Raw genomic sequence first — 20,967 nt, 5'->3', positions numbered from 1 at the left:
GAGACCTTTTTCCTCACACAGCAGGGCCTCTGGACTGGTAATGCATGTGTGAATGGCTCAGTTTTGTTTAGTCAGAGTGCAAACACAACGGGGGCTGCAAAGTTTATCCTTGCTTTTGAGTCCAGAATGAAGTCAATGTGAGATTGTGCATGGCAAATGCCCATCAAAGTTCTCCATGACAACAAATTTCCCTCTAATTGAGACTAATGAAGTTTTAGTATGAGTAAGACCAGGGGAGAGTTGAGCTTTCAAATTCTGCCCGCACAGCTTTACACAGTGCACTCAATTCCTCAGGAAATTACCTGCTCTTATGTTTAAAAGCCTCGCTTTGTCCGAGTGGATGTTTTATGTCAAACATACAAGTGGAGCTGAGATGAAAGCTAATGTAGTCTTACTCAGATCACCGTCCTGGGTTTTCAAAGCGAGTGTACCCCCCCATATCATTATTTGTAAAATAATTTGTTCACATCACAGTATTCATGAGCTCTGAACATTGTGGCATGATGCTGCTCTGTTTGTTGGAAGTTATCTTCACTGATTTTACACTATGAAAATCAAAGTTTGCTCTTAGTAATATTTTCACGTTACCACAGATCAAATGATGTGTAATATGAAAGGGATCACTCATAGTGACAAACCTACAGAGACTTATCTCATAGCTCTGCAGTTTCCCTTAGCTAAACAGTTAATTTTAGCATCTTTCAGCTCGATGGTTTGGTTTTCTAGTCAGCAGCCTTTGACAAATGACAAAGATGAGCCTAAAACATGTATTCTGGACATTTTGTGCTGACAAAACTGATCACCATTTTGAGCTGGGCCAGAAGTTTTAAAAGGCTACATTAGATTCCACATCTCACTGTGCAAGCTTCACTTCAATAATTTCAAAATATTAGCAAGATTAAAAAATGGTTCTTAATGTTCTCCTTCTCAGCCTCTGTTTATTTAGTCTCTGTCTTGGCTTCATTGCTAACAAGGCTGTAAGCTGTTTTAAGCCCTTCAACAGATCAAATAATGAGATTTTGAGGTGTAGTGGATTTTCTATCAAAACACAACTGATCTATTCCAACTTATCTGTATTATATGTGTTATTATTTCTGCCTGTATTTGTGATAGAACTGCAATCACCAAACTACTGCTGAGATCAAAAACACACAAGAAATGATAGTAATAATCCCTGTTTGTGAAGGAAAACTGTGAATAGAGCTGTGGTCACTTAAAACCTCTGTAAGATACATGACACCTTTGTGATGAAACCCAGTCTCATTGGGACTTACCACTGGGGCCCATGGTGACAGGTTCCTCCATCCTCTCCTCCTGGTCAGTGGGAATGGACATTGGGATCAGCAGGACCACGCCTAAGCTGGTGCCCACCCACAAACATGGCGTGGGTAGGGCGTCGCTCTTGCGCCCGTATGACTCTCCAAACTGCAGTGTGGTGATAGCTTCTTTGGTGTCCCGGTCGATGCTGGACACACTGGAACTGCGCGAGCGGCTGAAGGAGTTTTCGCGACTCTCTGCAGCAGCAGCCGCCAAACACAGAAGCACGGCAGAGGCAGAAACGATGCAGGAGGAGAGACATATGAAGTGGTGACAAGAGAAGGAAGGGCAAGAGAGAAAAATAAGAAAGAGAAAAATTGTGTTGGAGGGTAGAAATTTATGGCAGCAGAAAAAGGGTGGTGGAAGGGAAATGGCAACATGATTGACAAAGAAGAATAAATGGTGGTATGAGAGGAAAAACAAGTTAAAAATAAAAAGGTATTCCGTAAAGGGAGAGAGCGAGAGAGTGATAAGGAGCGCAGAATACATATTCTAAAAGTCAAACATGGTCTGTCTGCAGATTGTTTGTCATGTAAAACACTGGAATAAATAGGAAAATGCCAGTGAAAAAGAAGTGACACACTGAGAAGAAAAGTGATCCAACATTAAAATGGGACGACTGGACAGAAACCTATTTTCACATCGCACTCTTGTGCACACACACTTCTGTCTGTGTTAGATGAGAATGTTCTGCTTTTACTCGCTGATGAGATTCTATTCAGCGGCCTGGTGACACACTGCACACAAAAACATACACTCACACATTTATAGACAGACATGCACAAGAATGCACACACACACACAGGAGCGCACGCGCACGCCACACACACACACACTGGCAGTTGCACCAAATTCAGAAACTCCTTCAACTCTGTTTGAGTGCTTCTCATTCAGGTCCTCCATTGTGTACTAAAAACCTCCATCATGAAAGTATTTCTGTATTGCTGCATTTCTGAATTATTCAAAGCCAGGCAATATGCAGCACTGCATTCCCAGCAAGATGTTACACAGAGAGCAGACTTTATGTAACAACAACTCCAAATGGGTTCTGTATGCCAAAATGTATGCTGTCTGCAAAACATACACTATGCACTGCTATAAGCATGGCATCACCCCACTCCTACACCTCGGGACAAGAGCAAACACTTCTAGGTATGTTTTAGATGAAACAGGGCCACAGGACGGACTGACATACTGACTGACTGATGGACGGACGAACGTATAGTAGTCAGCGGGACAGCAGTTGATGGGTTTGTGGCCGAAGCCCCCTTACCTCTGTCACTCCAGCAGTAGGGGCTGGTGGTGTGGTGCTCGTCGTGGGAGTACATAGTGACTCCGTGTAACTGCTGAAGCATTGCCCTCCTGGATGCATAACCTATTCATCCCCCACAACATGAACCCCATAGAACAAACCATACCCGCCATGACCCAGAGAAACAAATCCACACACGTGGGGCACGCACACACAGACACGCACAAGCGCAGCCACCCAGCCAAGAAACAGATGGACAGATGAACAGCAGTACCAGAGAGTGAAAGAAAGGGAAAGAGATAAAGATGCAACTGAGTGTGGAGAGACTGCTTCAAATACATACAGAGAGTTTGACTGAAAAAGAGGCTTCTTGACTGCATTTCTAGTGGCCACACAACCTTTGCTCGCATTTCCATCTTCTCTCTGAACCCTTTTTTGGCACCATCTGCTCAACTTAAAAAAGTTGGCTCTACTTGTAGTCCAGTGTGGTTGATAAAGGTAACTATACAGCGCTGTTGCACGACAACCAAAATTTCAATACTGCTTTCTCTGATTCTGCTACAAGGACAAAAACATTTATTTAGAGTGGATCCAAGTTTAAAAGACAAGGAGCCAATTCAATACAAAAGTCACTTGAAAACTCCCAACACAAATGGTGCTACAAAGACAAAGGCCTCACGAATGAAAATTATGATTGTTGGTGTTTCTTTTTGTCTTGTTTACTACAGAATCAGAGCAGCATCAATATATTTAGATGTTTTTGGTCAAAATTCTGGTGCCGTGACAACACTGTCGTACGGTGCTGCTGGCAGCCACAAAAACAAAATAGCCTTTTGCTGTGAGTCTGGGCTGCAGCAGCTCAGTTTTGCTGTGTGTCGCTGGGGTGTGTTTACGCTGTGTGACAGAGCCTGTGGGGTGCTGGCTAATGAAAGTCAGGCACAGTGGTACTCTGACAGGACACAGGGACCCTGGGGGGGGGGGGCGCTCACAGGGAGCTAGAGGCAGACGAGGCAGTGTCAGGGCTGTGATAAGGAAAGGCAGACAATCTGAAGCGGTGAGACAGACAAAGTGCCAGATTTATACTGTGGTACATGCACATACAACCATACACACTTTAGTAAGACAAGGACAGACACCTGAAGACTACTACTTAATTCCCATTCATATTTATGTTCTACCAATGATTGTGAACAGAGCTTTGTGCCAAGATTTGCTTTCATACCAGTTAACACATACAGACAGATGTAAAAGATGGATTTTCCAAATTTTAATTGTGTACCCTAATTGGGAATAAAGCAATCTTTGACATCAAAATGTATATAATATAATAATGATATAATATTTTAACAATTAAGATGATTAAGTTTTTTAAGATCCAACAGGGACTTCTTATATCACACAGCTATATAATAGCTGGCCTATGACTTCAGCATTTTGTTTTTTATTTTTAGTTTGCAACGTGGATGTAGGTGTGTGTGGGTGCAGACTTGAGTGTCTTTTGAAAGCCTTTACAGCATCTGGCCAGGTAGTTACTGTTACTGACTCACCTTAACTCTGCGCTATAGTGCAGTAAAATCCATTTTAATGTGGCTTCTTTTACTTGTGAAATTTGTACATTATGGGATACTGCAATACTGTATGTGGGTTCTGCTTAATCTAATGGTTACATTATGGGGAAACAACCCCTCCTCCCTCTATACTAACAAACAAATGAACTGGTAACAACACACACTCTCTATATTACAGATTTTCCTGTTTTTAAACAACCACTACCAACTTTGTTACTGCAATCTTACTTGTATCTTTAATATTTCATAGGTGTGCTGCCTAGCTGAGATGGGAGGTATGGGCATGTTTATTGTACATTTCGTCTGGCTACCCCTGCCGTTTCCCTCCTCTGTCTCCTCTCCCGGCATGCAGGCCTCATTATCAGCCTCATCTCTTGCACCGATTGTTGACCTTTAATTATTCCAGTGATCCTGCTGGCTCTTCACTGTGGTAACCCAGTGCAACTGATAAACAACAGCGCCAAAGGTAGGCAACAGTCAGAGAATATGCAGCGGTCTGCTGAGAAAAGTGACTGTTCATGCATAATGAACCCACATTAAATCTGCTGCAGATGATGGCTATTCTTGATTTTCCATCTCACTTCCTCCCCATCACACGCTGCTAGTGAATTAGACATGTAAAATACAAATCGCATGTCATTCTCTAGTTTAACTACAACAATCACAGTTTCATGCAGTATCTTCAATATTGTTCTACAGCCTTGAAAGTGGTTTGTGGTGGGTACAATATTCATTACCCCCCACAGTATGGAAGTGTTGGAAGAATGAGCGTGCTCAGAAAACTTCAAGCTGTCAGATTATGTAGTATCTTGTTTGACAAGGTGACATTTTGGTCGAAGGGTGGCACAAGAGGAATGTGGCCGTGTGTCCAGACTGGACATTCTTTTTATCTGAATGACTGCAGTGAGACACATGCACCACACTAATTAGGCAAAGAAGCCTTTGATATACAGGAGGATTTCTTTGGGTCCAATAAAATATCATGGTCTTAATGCAGGTGTCTGTAGACTGCAAAACAACCATGACTAAATACAACAGAGAACAACAGTTTTCATTCTTTACACTACCCCAGAGAGCCTATCAAACACTTTCTGTTCTGCACAGAACTGCACTTTCCACAAAACACAAAGGATCCTCTTGTCATACCATGACAAAGTTTGGACAGTAATGACCACTGTATATTGATTCATTTCAGAGCCATATTCTCCAAGCTATTTTAGCACTATTTGAGCAGCATTCGATACTGTTTACCACTCAGGCACACTGGGGCACTGTGGTTGCCCCTTAAACAGGTGATGACATGATTCTTTAGTATCAGACAGTGGCTGGAGGGCTCTTTATTAATTTATGTAATTTTGACTCTTTATTTTTGACTTGCTAGCTTGCCGACAGAACTAAGTGAAACATTTTTTTTTTTACTGTTGAATTCTGCCTTTAGTCTGAAGTTAAACCTTCATGCAGTGGAGATCTAGGTGCAGTGTGTAGTTATACAATGCAGCAAGTTGGTAAAGTTCAGGTTTAGTAGTCAGTTAACATCTCTAAGTTGTCACAACATGGTGTATCTAGGTAGTATGGCCATACTAATGGTGTCATACTACAAACAGCTTTACACCAAAAGATTACAATGCCAGATTAGTACTGATTATGGTTAGTGTAAAGTTTTATGTTAAATTACTCACATAGTTTTTCAGACTGTTTCTTGTGGATATTTTCAGAGGTTCTAGATGCATTAAAACAACTGTGGAAAAGAACAATTCTACTTCCATTATCTGCATTGGTGTGGTTGATAATGCCACTGTAGCCCTTTAATAAAACATTTAGCTTATGCTGATGAAAAACTGCTTCCCTCTTGGCTCCAGGTCAATTTTGTATAATGAGGTCGATGAAGATGGCAGCATGAATCTAACTGCAGAGTTGGTGTAAAAGGGTCAACTGTGACTCAACATGTAGCACTGTACCTATCCTGTTTATTATTTAGCATCAATATTTTAAACCAGCATGTTTGTTAAAGCCCTATAAGGTTTGCACAATCTGCAAAAATCTTTGTAACTTTATAGAACAACACAGATAAAAAATGTGATCAAGGACCGTGATCTTGATTTTAACGGCCAGAATTTGCACAGTACAGGCAAGACCACGAGTGACTCGCCCTGCTCTGTCCAGAAGTGTACTCTCCTCGTGGCATGAGTTTATATATGATGCACGGGCACTATATGAAAGCAGTTGTGGTGTCCCAAATTCAGGGCACAGGAAAGCTGTGTTGTAGAGCGTGGTCTATCTATATTTAATTTATAATAAGATGATCATGAAGACTTTGATGTACATAGAAATTTTCTCATAAGTGGTGTGTAGCTGTTCTCTTTATGACAATGTCCTGCTTGAAGTGGCAAAGTAAATGTTCACATTTTCCATACTTTAAATCAGAGCACTTAAGTGTTAACTCATCTTCCTCCAGGTCAAAATCTATTTAAAAAAATAGATTTTTAAATATTTAAATATTTTTTTAAAATATAAAATATTTTAAAAATATCTAAAAAATTAAATAAATCATCCAGCTATGTGGGTCATTATGAAGACTAAAAGTTCATCTAAGTTCAACTCACAGACATGCCGGGCGATATTTTGTTGTGGCTTTTGCCACTTAAAGAAAATATCTAGTTCAGTGTGCAGGAGAGAAAAATAAAATGTCCAACATTACAGTAGAATGTCAGGAATCCTGCTAAGATGAAAGATGTGTCTCACTTTTGTCTGAGTGGGAGCATATTGTTTATTCAAAGTCAATAGATGTCCCGCAGTGAAGTCTTGATGTCTGTCGCCTAGCAGTGACAGACTAAGTGCAAGACTTCATACGTACTGTATAATTAAATGCTCTTGTGCAATCCATTTTCTGCATCAGTTCTGAGGTCAATATCTTAAAATTACACTGCTGTGAGTGTCATTTTAAGTCCTTACTTGACAGCACATTCTTTTATCTGCCTGTTTGCTTTTGCAGTTGTTGTTTAGAACAGAAAGGCAAAATATACCTAACAACAAGCCTAAAGATGCCAATGCATCAAATGCTGAAACTAAACATGTTTTATTAAGGCCCTCAGAGTTATTATTTAGAGTTCTTCAGATTAGCAGGTGATAATATGGAAATAAGGTAGCTATAAACCACTGAAATATCTTTTCGCTACGCACACACAGAGACAGAGGAACATATTTACACATTCACAAAATTGCCATTTATCACACACAAAGCTGTACGTACACACACTGATCATGGGGATATTGGCCTACTGGGCCAATTCATTTTTAGATGGTTAAAGTCAAAGTCAGGGTGTGAATAAAAGGAGTTCATATGGAAGAAAATATCTGTCAACGAGAATGTCAAAATGCCAGAGTGCAAATCATGCTTGAACGGTTGTCTTGTACTGCTCATTCACCTCTTTTCTATTTGTACATACTGAAAAGGGCTATTTGAAACTTGGGAAAAAAGTGGATGCTGCCCTAATTGCAATATAAAGAAACGGAATATATTCACTCACAAACACATAAACTAAATAATATGACTAATGAAGTGCCTCCCTATGCTCAAAGTTCTGCAGATTATGAGAAGGTGTGGCCACACTACAAAAACCTCCTGTGTTCTCTGTTAGTTAATTTAAAGAAACAAAACAAAAAAACATCCGGAATCTATTTATGAGAAGAGAAAGAAATATGACAGAAAAAAAGGCAGAAAGTTTACTTCACCATGACTGGACGGAAAAATACAGTGACATTCATTGCTAACACATCAGTGCTGCTTTTAAAATTAATCAGATGCCGTTTTTGATGCAGAAAATTAAAAAAAAAAGAAAGAAAGGCACTGAAAAAGTAAAAATAAGTGAGTTAAAACACTTAAAATTGCACCAACTTTCAGGCCTGGCACATGGTCAACACAGGCAACAGTGTTAAGGGACACAATGCAAGGCCTGTTTCTTGCATCCTGTAGTCCAAATGTTATAAGGTGATGCTAATGCAAGCTGCAGAAATATATGTTTAAAGTAGCTCAAATGCTGCTAAATAAACAAGTACACATGAAGAAGTAGCTGTTGCTGGTATGAACATACAGCAGCAATAGTTACCACATTCATCTGGTAATTCAGTGTCGGCACCTGTTGATCCTCAGGTAGCTCAGTGTGCTAAAGCATCTTCTAAAAAGTTCATTCATGTTATTTGAAAAAAAAAATAATTGACCATTCACTAAGCCTTGCCCCTCTGATTTACTGCTGCTACAGATGTAAAACTGGCATTGCACAGATCTAGTTCCTAATAAAATTTATGATGGCAGACTTATCACTCAAAATTCTGAAACGACAACGATCAGCTGCAGATTTTATCAGTGAAAGCCTGCAAGACAATTACGCTAACATGAACTCTCTGTATCAGTTGACATTTTAGATGTTTTCAGCTGACTCATTTTAAAATGAGAATCTTGTCAAAGGGGTCTTCAATATGCACTTGTTACTACCGCAGCTGACTGCTGCAGGCTGTGAGCTAATTAGCTGGGCATGCTAACAATTACAGCTTCCATCAGAAACAAATACACAGTTTAATACAGTCCTTATGCCTGCTTTAATGTTTCATGTTATGGAAAGGCCAAAAACACCACTTGCTAAAGCCTTTAGACTACAGGTTTTGCTCTTATTACAGTACCATGTCTACTGCTTCAGCGTGTAGAGAAATCAAATGGTTGAGAGACCTGCAGTGTCTTATTTGTCTTATATTATGGTTGCTAAGCTTTGATTGGACAATCACAGTTTAGGGGAGGGTTTTATCCATTGATTATCTTACCCCACAGTATGACTTCAGTTTTTGCTGCCAACTTGCATTAGCATACATTTGCCTTGAGTTAACTATGTATCAGGCCTCAATCCACTTACCCCAGGGTGAGAGGATGGCATGCACTTGTTGGGAGGGAGGGCATGTTATAGAGGATAAGGGATGGGAGTTGGGAAGTCAAGCACACACCTTCAGTGTGGGACACAGGCAAAGAGATCTCCATGCAAGCAGCAGACTGGGCCTTGCGGAAGGGCGGTCGGCCAGGGCCTCTGCGGGTAAGCCGTGGCCCCTCAGGACCCATTGGGACGCGAGGCTTCCCCGCTGAGCAGGGCTGGGAGGTGGGGCTAGTGCAATGTCCATTGACATGATCTGTAACAACGGCAAAGCATTAGCAAACAATACAAAGAGGAGAAAAAAAATGAAACTTTCTAACATTCTAATCCACTACTGCAATATCCATCATCATAAGTCATTTACTCATAATAGTGAACATTGAAATCTTGTTGGAATCAAAACAAGGGAGAAATCTGCCAATGAGGGGAGAGAACTTTGCTTATTTATAATGCAGTTTTCTCTGTTTCAAGGAAATACCTGGATTTCTCTCACCCTATTGGGAGATTTTGCTATCTGTTTAAAAAAATACAGACTTAATACTTCGGTTCAGGAATACACTCCATGACCTATGAAGACGGAAATTTTTGCAGTGTTAGCAAAGCAAGCCGATGTTGAAAATCAGATTGTCGACAAGAAAATTGGTGGTGAATGAGAAAGGAATGGTTAGAGTGGTTTGAAGTAGGTATGACCAGGAAGGAGAAAGAGATGCTGGGGCAAAAGGAAAGAGAGTAAAATGTAGAAGCAAATCGTGAGAGCAGTTTCATCCAGTTTGTGCCAGGAAAGATATGAAAATCAAAAGAAAACAGGCTCGTTTCATCTCCACTTTGATTCCTTTGTGAATTGTTAGAAACCTTGTTTTTAGCAGAAACTGTTTCTTTTGAAAGGAAGAAGCTTTATGGCATTACTGGCTACAGCGAAAAGCTACAAGTGAAGATCAAAGGAATAGGAAAGACTCTAAAAACTTGAGTATCTGGTTTTTGATTCTAATGTAAATTAGTACTGCAGTTAAGTTGGTTGGGGTACACAGTTAGCTCCAGATGGTGCTGACAGGAAACACTTGTTACTTTCTGGAATTGTAGCTTTACATGGCCTCCCCTCAGGGACTGAGTTTGTTGGAAGCTTTTGTCCTTGTTTAATGTACAGGGCTTGTGTGTGTGTGAGCAAAATAATTTGTTTAGAGCCAAACCTTATTAATGAGACAAAGAAAAGCAAAGCAAGATTGTGTGGATTGCTTGCACTCTGCGGTTCTTTGTTGCCCACAATTTATTTGGCAAGACAAAAAAGCTGCCAAAACAGCCATAATTAACAGCTTCATGATACCAAATGCCCGAGAACTCTCATTCTCACTTGGCTTGAGTGACGAGTAAATAAAACAGTTAATATCTACATAGGGAGCGGGTTCTCTTCCACAGAGCCTGCCATGTTTGCACCATCGTGTTTCTACAGTAGCCCAGAATGGACAAACAAAACACTGGCTCTAGAGAGGGCCTTTCACATTTTACCCAAAAGCCACTGTAGATTCTTCCGAAAGCTTGAGGTATTCAGGTGGCTGCAATCTCCAACCTCACATCTAGATGCCACCAAATCCTACATGCTACTCCTTTAATAATGTCTCTGTGGTAGTAAAACCAAAGTTAAAATGATTTGGGGTTGACAGGAAGGTGTGATCAAAGGTTTCTATTGTTTTCTAAATACCTGTCCTCTCTCCTATGTAGAAGGTCAGGAAGCATGAAGACAAAAAGCATTTTACTAAAGAGTAAAAACAATAGTGACCCCTTGTCACTGTCCTCTTCATATTTGGCACCTGTCACATGTCTGTCATATCAAATTTAGTCTCCTGTTCAGATGGTTGATGCACAAGTGATTCATTTTCAAAGTGAAGATGAAAAGCTCCAGGGTGCCACCCAGTCCATGTGCAACACGCACACACACACACACAGTTTCACAGCAGAACAGGCTGAGGCAATGCATGGACTGAAAACTGAGGTTAATGCTGGGCCAACCAATGAGAGAGCTGCGTGACGACACCACTGTGTCTCTGTGTTAATGTTTTCTTATTATGAATTTCAAACAGAGATGAAGCCAATCAGTCATTTGCCCTGAAATGTTCTGCAGGAAACTACATAGCAGAAAGAATGGCACTGTATCCTCACACGCACATCCCCCCAATGCACACGGATTACTGCACATACGCATCAAGAGTGCGTACTCACACACTCCCACACACACACACACACTCGCCCAGAGAAATACTCTCTACCATAGACTGTTCTGACAAAAAACCCACATTCCTATTGTAGCTATTAACAAAGTACAAGATTAATTGGCAAGAATTTTACCCATTTTATTGACAACATAAATCTTACTGACACCTCCAGATTATGTTTGAACCTCACAGGAAATTTCATGAGTTTAAAATGTTCTCTTGTTGATGACACTGAGTGTGTGATGAGATACACGAGGCTGCTTTTTTTTTCCAAAGTAAATTTTTTTAAATCTGCTTCGCAAGTGCTGAAAAAATAAAATAAGCAAAAGCATTTTTTCCATACCTGTCACATAACAAAAAGTTATTAAAAGAGGGAAGGAATAAGTAAGAGGTGGCATATTTTGTGTTAAGGAAGCACAAGTTTTTAGAGGGGACAGCATGTGTGACACTGCCGAAGCATAGCAAAGAGAAACCTGAGACTGTGATGTGTATGTAAGCAGATGTATGGGGAGAACGCTCAGTATCTGTAATGCAGATGATCCAGTTATAATGAAAAGAGGACTGTTTAAGAGAGAAATGATCCAGTTAAAATGAGAGAGGTAGCGAGTGATCCAATCACTGTAGAGCAAGGCTGTCAATGGAGGAAAGGTTGCGTAAAATCAGAAGATGGTCCGATCATGATAAAGCGATAGAAAGCCTCAAATTTAAACATGGGCATGAGTTACAAATCACCTTTATAAACACTTGCAAAATGTAGAAGAAACGAATACAGAAGACTTAAATCAAAATACATTAAAGGGGCAAAATGGACGAAACACGTCAGGCCAACAGTCTCATGGGCTGGTTGAACAGAGAAAGTTTGGGTGGGAATAAGAACTACTAAAGCAACATAAAAGCCTAGAAAATGTTAGAAAACGTGACAAAAGCAGAAACTAAATGACTCAAAGGAAATCAAGTGAAAACTGCTGGCTTTCGCCTACCGTACCAAGATCAGTCTTAAGATCTGTTGGCAGACTTAACTTTCTGCCGGGTCCCTTTACTGAAACAAAAGAATAGGAAACAAAGCACCAGTTAATCCTTTCAAACAAAAAAAAATAAATAAATAAATTTAAAAAAAGGAAAAGAAAAGAAAGTACGTGTAATCTAAGTCAAAGAATGACAAACCAAAGTGCAAAAAAAAACTAAAACCAAACAAAATGGAACTCATTCAAATGAACAAAGAACCAGAACATGCAAATTGGTGCAGTTGCACATGGCAGGCAAATTTCAAAATGCATGCTCCATTGTTGTCCCAGGCCAGTGTTCCCAGCTATTTCTACAAGATCAGCAATACCCAGTTACAAAATAAAAAAGGAGAAATGTCCAGTGAAACATTCATGCACTTGGAGCAGGGATTATCTTTCATCTGTCATTTCACTACTTAGCATAGTGTTTCTTTCAATTTGGGTCATTTTCTTGTTGAGTTGCAACAAGGTAACAACATACTTTAATTTACTCTGGATGCTTTGCACATTTCTACAATCGAATTAACCTTGACCAAGGTCTTTACTGAAATATGTCACTTTTGCATATACTGAGGCCTGGGACGTCTGACATGGAAGCACAAACAAACAGAGTGACACCACAGGGTGTCTATACAAAAATCACAGTCAGACACTGGAGGCAACAAAATAACTTGTTTAAACATTTTGCAAGCATTTTGCAGTAAGTAGAGAACTGCAAAGGTCGGAGCTGAAATGTTATGAGCCAGTTTCCCCTCTCGAAAAGGCAATATTTCATTGTTTCTTTGTTAACCTGATATGTGGAAGACACAGGATGGGGTTTACATGACACCTGAGATATTCCAAGACCATGTGGAAAGCAGCATGACCATGAATTTGCATTCTTCATAACTTTGACCATTTTAATTTTACTTTAGATTTGAAAAATGCATCAAAGGAATCTATGATGATTCCTTTAGGAAAAAAAAAATGTTGACTCAGGTTTCAATCCTTCTGCCACATAGTACCAGAAAAGAAAAGAGTACAGCAGAGGACGTGGGGCCAACTGAAGCAAACAACATTTTTTTTTCTTTTCTTTTGTTTCTTTCTTAATCTAATGTAATACAGTGTATTCAGTTTATTTGCTATGAAGGGCCATGTAGGCAGCTCAGTATTGAAGGTAATTTTGAGGAAAAATATATTTCCTTTATTGCAGAGGAGGAAATTACAGTGGTATGGTGCTCTAATTGAATTTCTCAATCAGTGAATTTGTTTCCATTTTTTTCCAGGAACAAGTAAGGCCTTTTGGATTATTGTCGCTAATGAGATAATAGATGAGCTCTGCATGTGTGTGTTTTCTTCATAATAAACCATGGGGACCAGATGCTGCTGCAACCATAAAATGTGCCTGTGTTAGGGCACGCAATGACAAAGAAAGTCATAATAAACCTGTTTCACACAGATGGTTCCTCTGTGTAACAGCTCAGGGGCTACATTAACAGTTCATCAAATGTTTATTGTGAATATGAACAATACTCAGCCAAACACTGCATGTATTACCATTCATTACCATGGGTTTAGCCTTCACGCTCACTGAACCTAAACTAACACTGGTCAGTTAAGCAACATCACAGTTTTGTGTCAAAATATCACAGTTTCACCAACTCCGTCTGACTAATAATATTATCACTATAATTTATGTGTTTTCTTTTTATGGCCAGAGTACCCTTTACTCCAAGTTTGATTACATGACAATATTATAACACATGTATGATTACAGTTTATGTTACAGGACTAGCCACCATTTGTGACCTCAGAACTCCATATGTTACTTCATGATTTGCCCACGTAGAATTGCCAACGCAGAAGTATAGCAAAATTCGAGTTCCTGGTGGTGTGCTGGGCCGGGGTTTTATGGCCCCAGATATGTTTACTTTCTGTCTGGAAAGACAAAGCATTTTCCTGGGACAAAACCAATGTTTTAATCAAGTATTTCCATAGAATGGGCTGCTCTGCTTTGCCCTTTTTCTCCTCTGTGCTAGCCCATGGCAAACAAAAATTTCAGCTTCCTGACAGACACTAGACACTAGTGAAGATGGAACACTCTTCAGGATTGAGAGGATTTTTCCTGAGGTCTAAGTAGGGAACTAAATTGACCAAATTATAGCAACATATGGAATGCTGAGGTCCCAAATAGGGGCTATGTTGGACTTGATCAGGCCACAACACTGATAAACGTACAAAGCAAGCTGAAGTCATTTTTATCAGCACAGCAGCTGGCCACATAGTAGGCACCATGCAGTTAGTTAGAGATGAGACAGTGATGAATGATAGCGGAGAGGACAACAAGATGAGATTGTGGATTTATTGACACACAGTCAGAAAGACACAATTAAAGACATTCTGAGTGCCACAGTCCGGTAAAGTAGCATGTTGTCCTTCAGTGACAAAGATGTGTGGTTCCAATGGAGGCACAATGATTAACGTCACAGAGAATGAAGCACTAGAGGCTCTGACGAGCAAGGAGGAGAAATACCCGACTGGAATACAACCCCTTCCTCTTCCTAAGCCCGTCTGCCTTGTAGCATTGCCAAATGATGAAGGATCCAAGGTCAAAGCCCAGATTTGGCACATACAACAAACATCACAGCATCTACCCCCCTGCAGCTGGGGCAGAGAGACAATGCAACACCAGCAGTTGTCTGCACAAAAGCATGGAACACACTGACAAAGCAGCAGCAGCAGACAGTCTACTCCTAGAAACATAATCCCTGTCAGCTTGTTTACACTGCAAGCAACTTCGTTGATGGATCATTCTGTTGTGAGCGATTGTGGTGCGAGAGCATCAGATTACATTTGGGTGGTGAACTGCACCTTCAACATTCTGATTATGAGAAATTAGACGTTTTATTGTACTTCAAAATATTCTGTGATTTTGTGATTATTTTGTTGCTTAATTTATGTGATTTTCTTCCCCAGTTTCTCCCAGTTTGGAGTGCCGAAGTCTGCATACACTGCAGTGCTTAGCACTGCTAACTGCTAGCCAACCAGTGGGAGTCGCCAGGGCAGCAATAAAGACGAAAACCCTCTTCCCATCCACCAATGGTGGTAGTATCAGCATTTAAATAAATTTTCCAACCCCCAATGGTGGGCTTTTAAATGGCTGTAATTAAATTGTCTTCTATTTTACTCCATCTACATCAAGCTGTTTTTCAAGAAACTTGGGGAAACAAGAAAGTGAAAAATCTGTTTTGCTCTTGATGGTCAGTGACCATGGAGGGTTCTACCACAGCCAGATTCTTCAAAGCCACCAGTGTTTTATAAATTACGTGAACTTCCCCACTTCTGTGCTTGTGTAAAGAATGAAAGGTCTTTTGGTGGCTTGCTGAGTGTTGCTCACAGTGTGGAAGCAGAGTTTGCATGCAAGGTGCGACACTGAACCAACCACCTGTCCAAAAACAACCCATTTATCCCATCTCCTTCCCTTGTTGCATTATTGCCGTGAAATAAAAACCACAAGCAGATGTCCATGAAGAGGCTGAGATCCACGAGACATCCCTCCTCTTACCATTGTCCAGTAAGTAAAAGACTGGACTGCAGTGGCTGGCTCTCAGACTGGCCACAGGCTCTGGCAAGATGCGTGGGTCATTGTGAAGGGAGGTTGGGTAATGAACTGGAATAGGAGATCCAATAGAACAGACACAGACTTTTCAGGGAAACAGGGGAGAGACAAACAGAGTGGGTGAACTGAGGAGAAGAGAATCTTGCAGGTAACAGGGAGGAGAACAGTTGGTTAACAAAAAGGTTAATAAGCAGGTTAAGAACAATTCTAATTCCAATAGCAATATGATACTCAAAAGCACAACTATCACCATCACAAACAACTGAGCTACTACAACTAGTTTTACTACAACTGATCAGTACTGTTTCTAACAACACCACTAGTATTGTGTTTCTATGAGGCAATTTAATTATTTCTATTGCCTCCACCAGCTCCATACATCCAGTCAGTTCTTAAGCTCTAATACACACGTCACTATCACCTAAAGTGCCTGTTAATACTTCAAGACAAAATATATTTATTATTAAAATGTTTACTTCCAAATATACTCTAACACCCCTTTTACGTTCCACAGTCACTGTAAACTCCTAATAATCATAAAGGCAGATGAAAAATGTCATCAGTCGTGATGATAATAGAAACTCAAAGAAGAAGCAAAACAAAAAGCTGTGTATGTGTGTGTGTGTGTGTGTGTGTGTGTGTGTGTGTGTGTGTATCGTCTTGTGTATGTGTGTGTGTGTATATATTTATCTTTTTTTGCAGTTTTTTTTGTAAAACTAAATTTGAAAATTCATGGATAAAAATAGTAATTATACTTTAGCATTAAAAATATCTTTTCTGTTAAAGGGCTTAAGAAACACAGAAACATAAAAAATGATTCTGGTGATTGCTGTTAATTTAAGGCAGCTGTGGCATAAACCTTACATTGGGTAGTGGTCCAATAAATTTTATATATATATATATATATATATATATATATAAAGTGACATGGGCAGTTTTACAATGTAGTTGCTGACCTTGAATAAACATAATGTTCATCTTGGAGCCTCAACAATAGCACCAGACCAACATGAAAAGACTCCTCCTGAGTTACTGCAAACCAGACATATACCATATCATCTTTACAGACTTCCTACAGATTTACAGACAACTGCTGACAGTTAAACAGAACACTACATTTAAATACACAACCCATCAACAAAGGTCTTATTTTGTGCACAACAAACTCGGTTGCAGCTCTGTATTCTACACAGCTTAAGTTTACAGAGTGCAACTCATCTGGAGACGGAGACACCATCAGGGCAAACAGTTCATGCAGTTCCTTGGTAACAACCACCTGTTCCCACCAATCCTCTGTTTCTACCCTAAATCCAAAATACACAGAGTCACTGGGGTGAAACAGCTTTGTGCGTCATTGCTGATTACCCAACTCCTGCTGAGAGAAAAAAAGCACTGGAGGCACAGAAGTTTAAACTGAACTAGGAACAGACCTGTGGATGTGATAAACAACTTTGGAGAAAATGATGATTGAAACTGTAACGCTTAAGTCTGAAATTACGTATGGCAGGACATAAGGTAGTTGTAGTAAAAAAAAGAAAGAAAGAGAGAGAAAAAAGGCAATTGTCTTACATTTCTGCAACCTCAAAAAGCTTCAACTGTGTATTACTTTGTTTTAGCAGTGGTGATAATACTGTTGAATAGAATGCAGCCAAATCTAACTTGAAATAAATAAAACAGGAAAAAACTAGACTACAACTAGATCACTCTTTTAATTAAGTGTACCATAATTTTAGTTGTAACTTCACATCACAACAGCATCCGAAAGGGTTTAGTTGAAAAACTGTTGGTAGGCTAATTTTAAGTTTTATCAAACCTTTCTCCCCTGACGTGCCTACCACTAAATATAGCCTGCCAGGTCAGGTACCCATCACCGGCATCTCAGCTTGTTAGTCCATCTCACGACTGGGCCTGGTCAAGTAAGTCTTGCTGCAGGCACACGTGGGACAAAGCTCCCTGACGAAATGTAACTCATAACCCCAAACCAAAACAACAGACCTCAGGACATTAAAAAAGAAGACAACAGAAGGGTGTGGAGGGAGACAGCTTTCGGGCAGGAGAACGGCCAATTACTGGGCCTAATGACAAAAGGAAGATGGGAAAAAGGTCAGGAAAAACAGAAGAAAAAAGATGTGTAAAAGAAGAGGTGAGAGAGAGACACCGGCAGTTATTGACACACAGGGTGAATCAGGACGATGGCTGGCTTCCTTAATAAGCTGTCCACAGTCTGTGTATGGCCTTGAACAGACACAGCACACCCGGTGTGCCAGAGATGGTCAGACAGCGTCTAATGGCCATAGAGAAGGGTGGAAGTTGATATTCAGCAGAGGGAAACAAACCATGAACTCTTTGCCTGTCAAGAAGAGCACGGTTGTGCTGCCTCATTTTTCTCCAGCCATAACCACTTTAAATGTATTTTACATCACTATTACATTAACACTGAAGATTTTTTTGGAGCTGTCAGAAAAACTACAAAACCTGTTGAAAAAAGATTCAGCCTTACATAACCTGACACTTCAAGTTAGGTCCCACTGCTATTAACAACTGATAACATTTCCATCTTGATTGCAGATTATATTTCTGAAACTGTACTACGCTGAATAAAACTGCTCCACCGATCTGTCTTTTTCTCCTCTCTAGGTAAATGTTAACATGAGTCACACACTTGAACACACTGTGTGTGTACTGTATCCTTCCCTATCCACCTCTCCATAATTTGTCCTTTCTTCCATTTCTCTAATTAGAAGATGACAAGCCTGTAATGGGACAGAATGACCATGACCTAGTCAACATCACAATGCTGAAAGACTCCCTGTCAAGACAGCAGAGAACATTTTGTCCTAGTTCTGTTATCCTGTTCGTATCCTCTCCTTAAGAGGCTCAAAGGCAAGGCTGGAGAGTAAAAATGTGTGAGAACAGACGAAAGACAGACTTTAAAAAAAGACAAATTACTCCGGATTTACACAAAAAAATCTGTATCCTGGCTAATACAGATAGAGGAAAGCAGGGGAGTGCTGTTGGTAATTAAAATTCTTAAGCAACAACAAACATCAAACAGCAGAATTCATAGTAAAATGGTGGCCATACTACACGTAAAACCGGCTCAAATCTAAAGGAATGACTTTGGAGCTCTAAAAGGGTCCATATACTTGTATAGCCCCTGATCACTGCCTGTCTTAAAGAGATTCACCTGCCCCTGGACAAAGTATGGACAGCAATTTTTCATGTGTGCAAGAAACTTCAACCTCATTCAGTCTGCTATTATATTTGGCGTGAAAATTAAGCTTATTGCCTTCCTAGTCTGCAATGCAACAACGCCGCTCATATGCTTGTAGCACAGTCCTCGATCAGGGAGCAGCTGAATGCTATAAAAGCCAAAAATCTGAGGACCTGACAGAGTAATCTCTGAGTCACTGTTGAGTCACACTACTTAGCCTCTTGCAGATGCACTGGTCTTTCAATGCTACTGGGCAATAGGAGGTTTACTTCTGTGGTACATCTGCAATGAGTATGTTATGGTGTTGGCTGTGCTTCCACCATTGCTAGTGTTTCTTGCTCGTCCCTTGTTTGCCTGTGTGTGTGTGTGTGTGTGTGTGTGTGTGTGTGTGTGTGTGTGTGTGTGTGTCTGGGCGTGGCAATCCAGTTCCTTCTCCCACCAATCCATCTACGTACCTGCTATTCATCACATCATCAACCGAACAAGCTCCTGCAGTATTTCAACCGTGGCTCTTGACCCCAGTCTTCACTAGATTATTCACTTTATCTATGTGGTACAACCTTTGCGAATGTCTAGTATGTCTAGTATGTCTTGTCTGTATTCTCTGTGTTTCATGAGCTCACCTATCAGATCAAAAGGCAAGACTCAGCTTCTATAACCCAGTCCATTGTACGATGTATATCTACAGTAGGTCCATCTATCCACCTTTTTTCACCTATTTATCTTGGTAAGAACCGTGGAACACAGTCTGATAAAGCAACATGGAGCCAAGTGGGCTCGCCACCTGTAAGAAATGTAGCTCAGGTGCTTTACACTGGAACAGCAGTGGTCTAAGTGGCCTGAAGCCTGTCATATTATTATTTCAGAGGCATACAAAGTGCCTCGTTGTTGGCAAACATCCCCAAAGCTTTTATTCTTTGTGAAACACATCAGACTAATCGAATATTTGCACACAATGGCACCATTATCATACTTCAGCACTGAAAGAAATCTGATTCTGATTCTGAAAGACTCCTCAGGACAAATGTATGAATTCAACACATCTTATTCAAAGATCAGCAGTGGCTTTTCTGTGTTTGTGAGAAAACAATGTGTCACTGTACCTCTAAGAGATAATATTTTGAGAACTCAGATACCCCCCCCACCCACCCCCACCCCAGGAGCACATTTTCACAGAACTTATATTACTTAGTTGTTTCAAAGTTTCAAATGATCCTCTTTCTGCTGGCAGGTTTCTAATGATCCGCCTCCTGTTGGCAGGTTTTTATTTCTGAGAAGTTCAAGAACATACTGTTAAATTGTTCTTCGTTTCCTAAAAACCCTCTGAAAAACACAAATTTGCCATCAAGTCAATTATGCCAGAAGAAATGCTGCATGGTATGAGAGAAACGTTTCAGGTCTGTGTTAGTGCTTGTACTAATGGAATAGGCTCTACTCATACACCTCAGTATGAGTAAGTTCAGCATCAAACTTCATTCCTTTACTGGCCAAGAGAGAAATTAGCTGATTATTTAAGCAGGAAGGTCCGACCCGGCCAGCTTGTCTGGGGCTTTCCGATAGTGATTGACTGTTGCCTCCAATCTGCGCTGAAGAAGTAGGGTTGCTCAGAGAGGCGTATTATAACCACCTGCATTGTAAACACAGTGATGGCTGAAGTTCATAGCAAGCGACCATTACCACCACCACCACCTGCTCCCCAGCAAGAAACCACATTCGGCGGCAGAGAAAACTTACAAATAGCACCTTTAAGAAAAATATCTGAAACATCACGTTTCTTACATCACCACTAAATCTTGTCGGTTTAAAATAAACTGTTTGGAAACTAAAACCTTACAAAGCAGACGGGCAGACAGAGCCTTGAGGACACAGCATGTCTGCTTGGCAGCGTCTT

The 20,967-nt window shown here is 40.4% G+C and overlaps 1 protein-coding gene across 2 annotated transcripts in view; it reads right to left on the bottom strand.

The window, feature by feature from the left end:
• The window catches only part of stxbp5l (syntaxin binding protein 5-like), a 127,686-nt gene that overhangs the window by 6,741 nt on the left and 99,978 nt on the right, over positions 1 to 20,967 (bottom strand). For both annotated transcript variants that reach the window (XM_041057537.1, XM_041057538.1), the window contains 2 exons: positions 9,130 to 9,309; positions 1,275 to 1,514 (listed from right to left, as the gene is read on the bottom strand). In XM_041057537.1, the coding sequence (XP_040913471.1) occupies positions 1,275 to 1,514; positions 9,130 to 9,309 (420 nt within the window). The remainder of the gene's footprint in view (positions 1 to 1,274; positions 1,515 to 9,129; positions 9,310 to 20,967) is intronic.

This window comes from Toxotes jaculatrix, chromosome 15 (assembly GCF_017976425.1).
Source record: "Toxotes jaculatrix isolate fToxJac2 chromosome 15, fToxJac2.pri, whole genome shotgun sequence".
Taxonomy (NCBI): domain Eukaryota; kingdom Metazoa; phylum Chordata; class Actinopteri; family Toxotidae; genus Toxotes; species Toxotes jaculatrix.
Note: the sequence above shows the minus strand (reverse complement) of the source record. Positions and strands in the feature narration are given on the sequence as shown.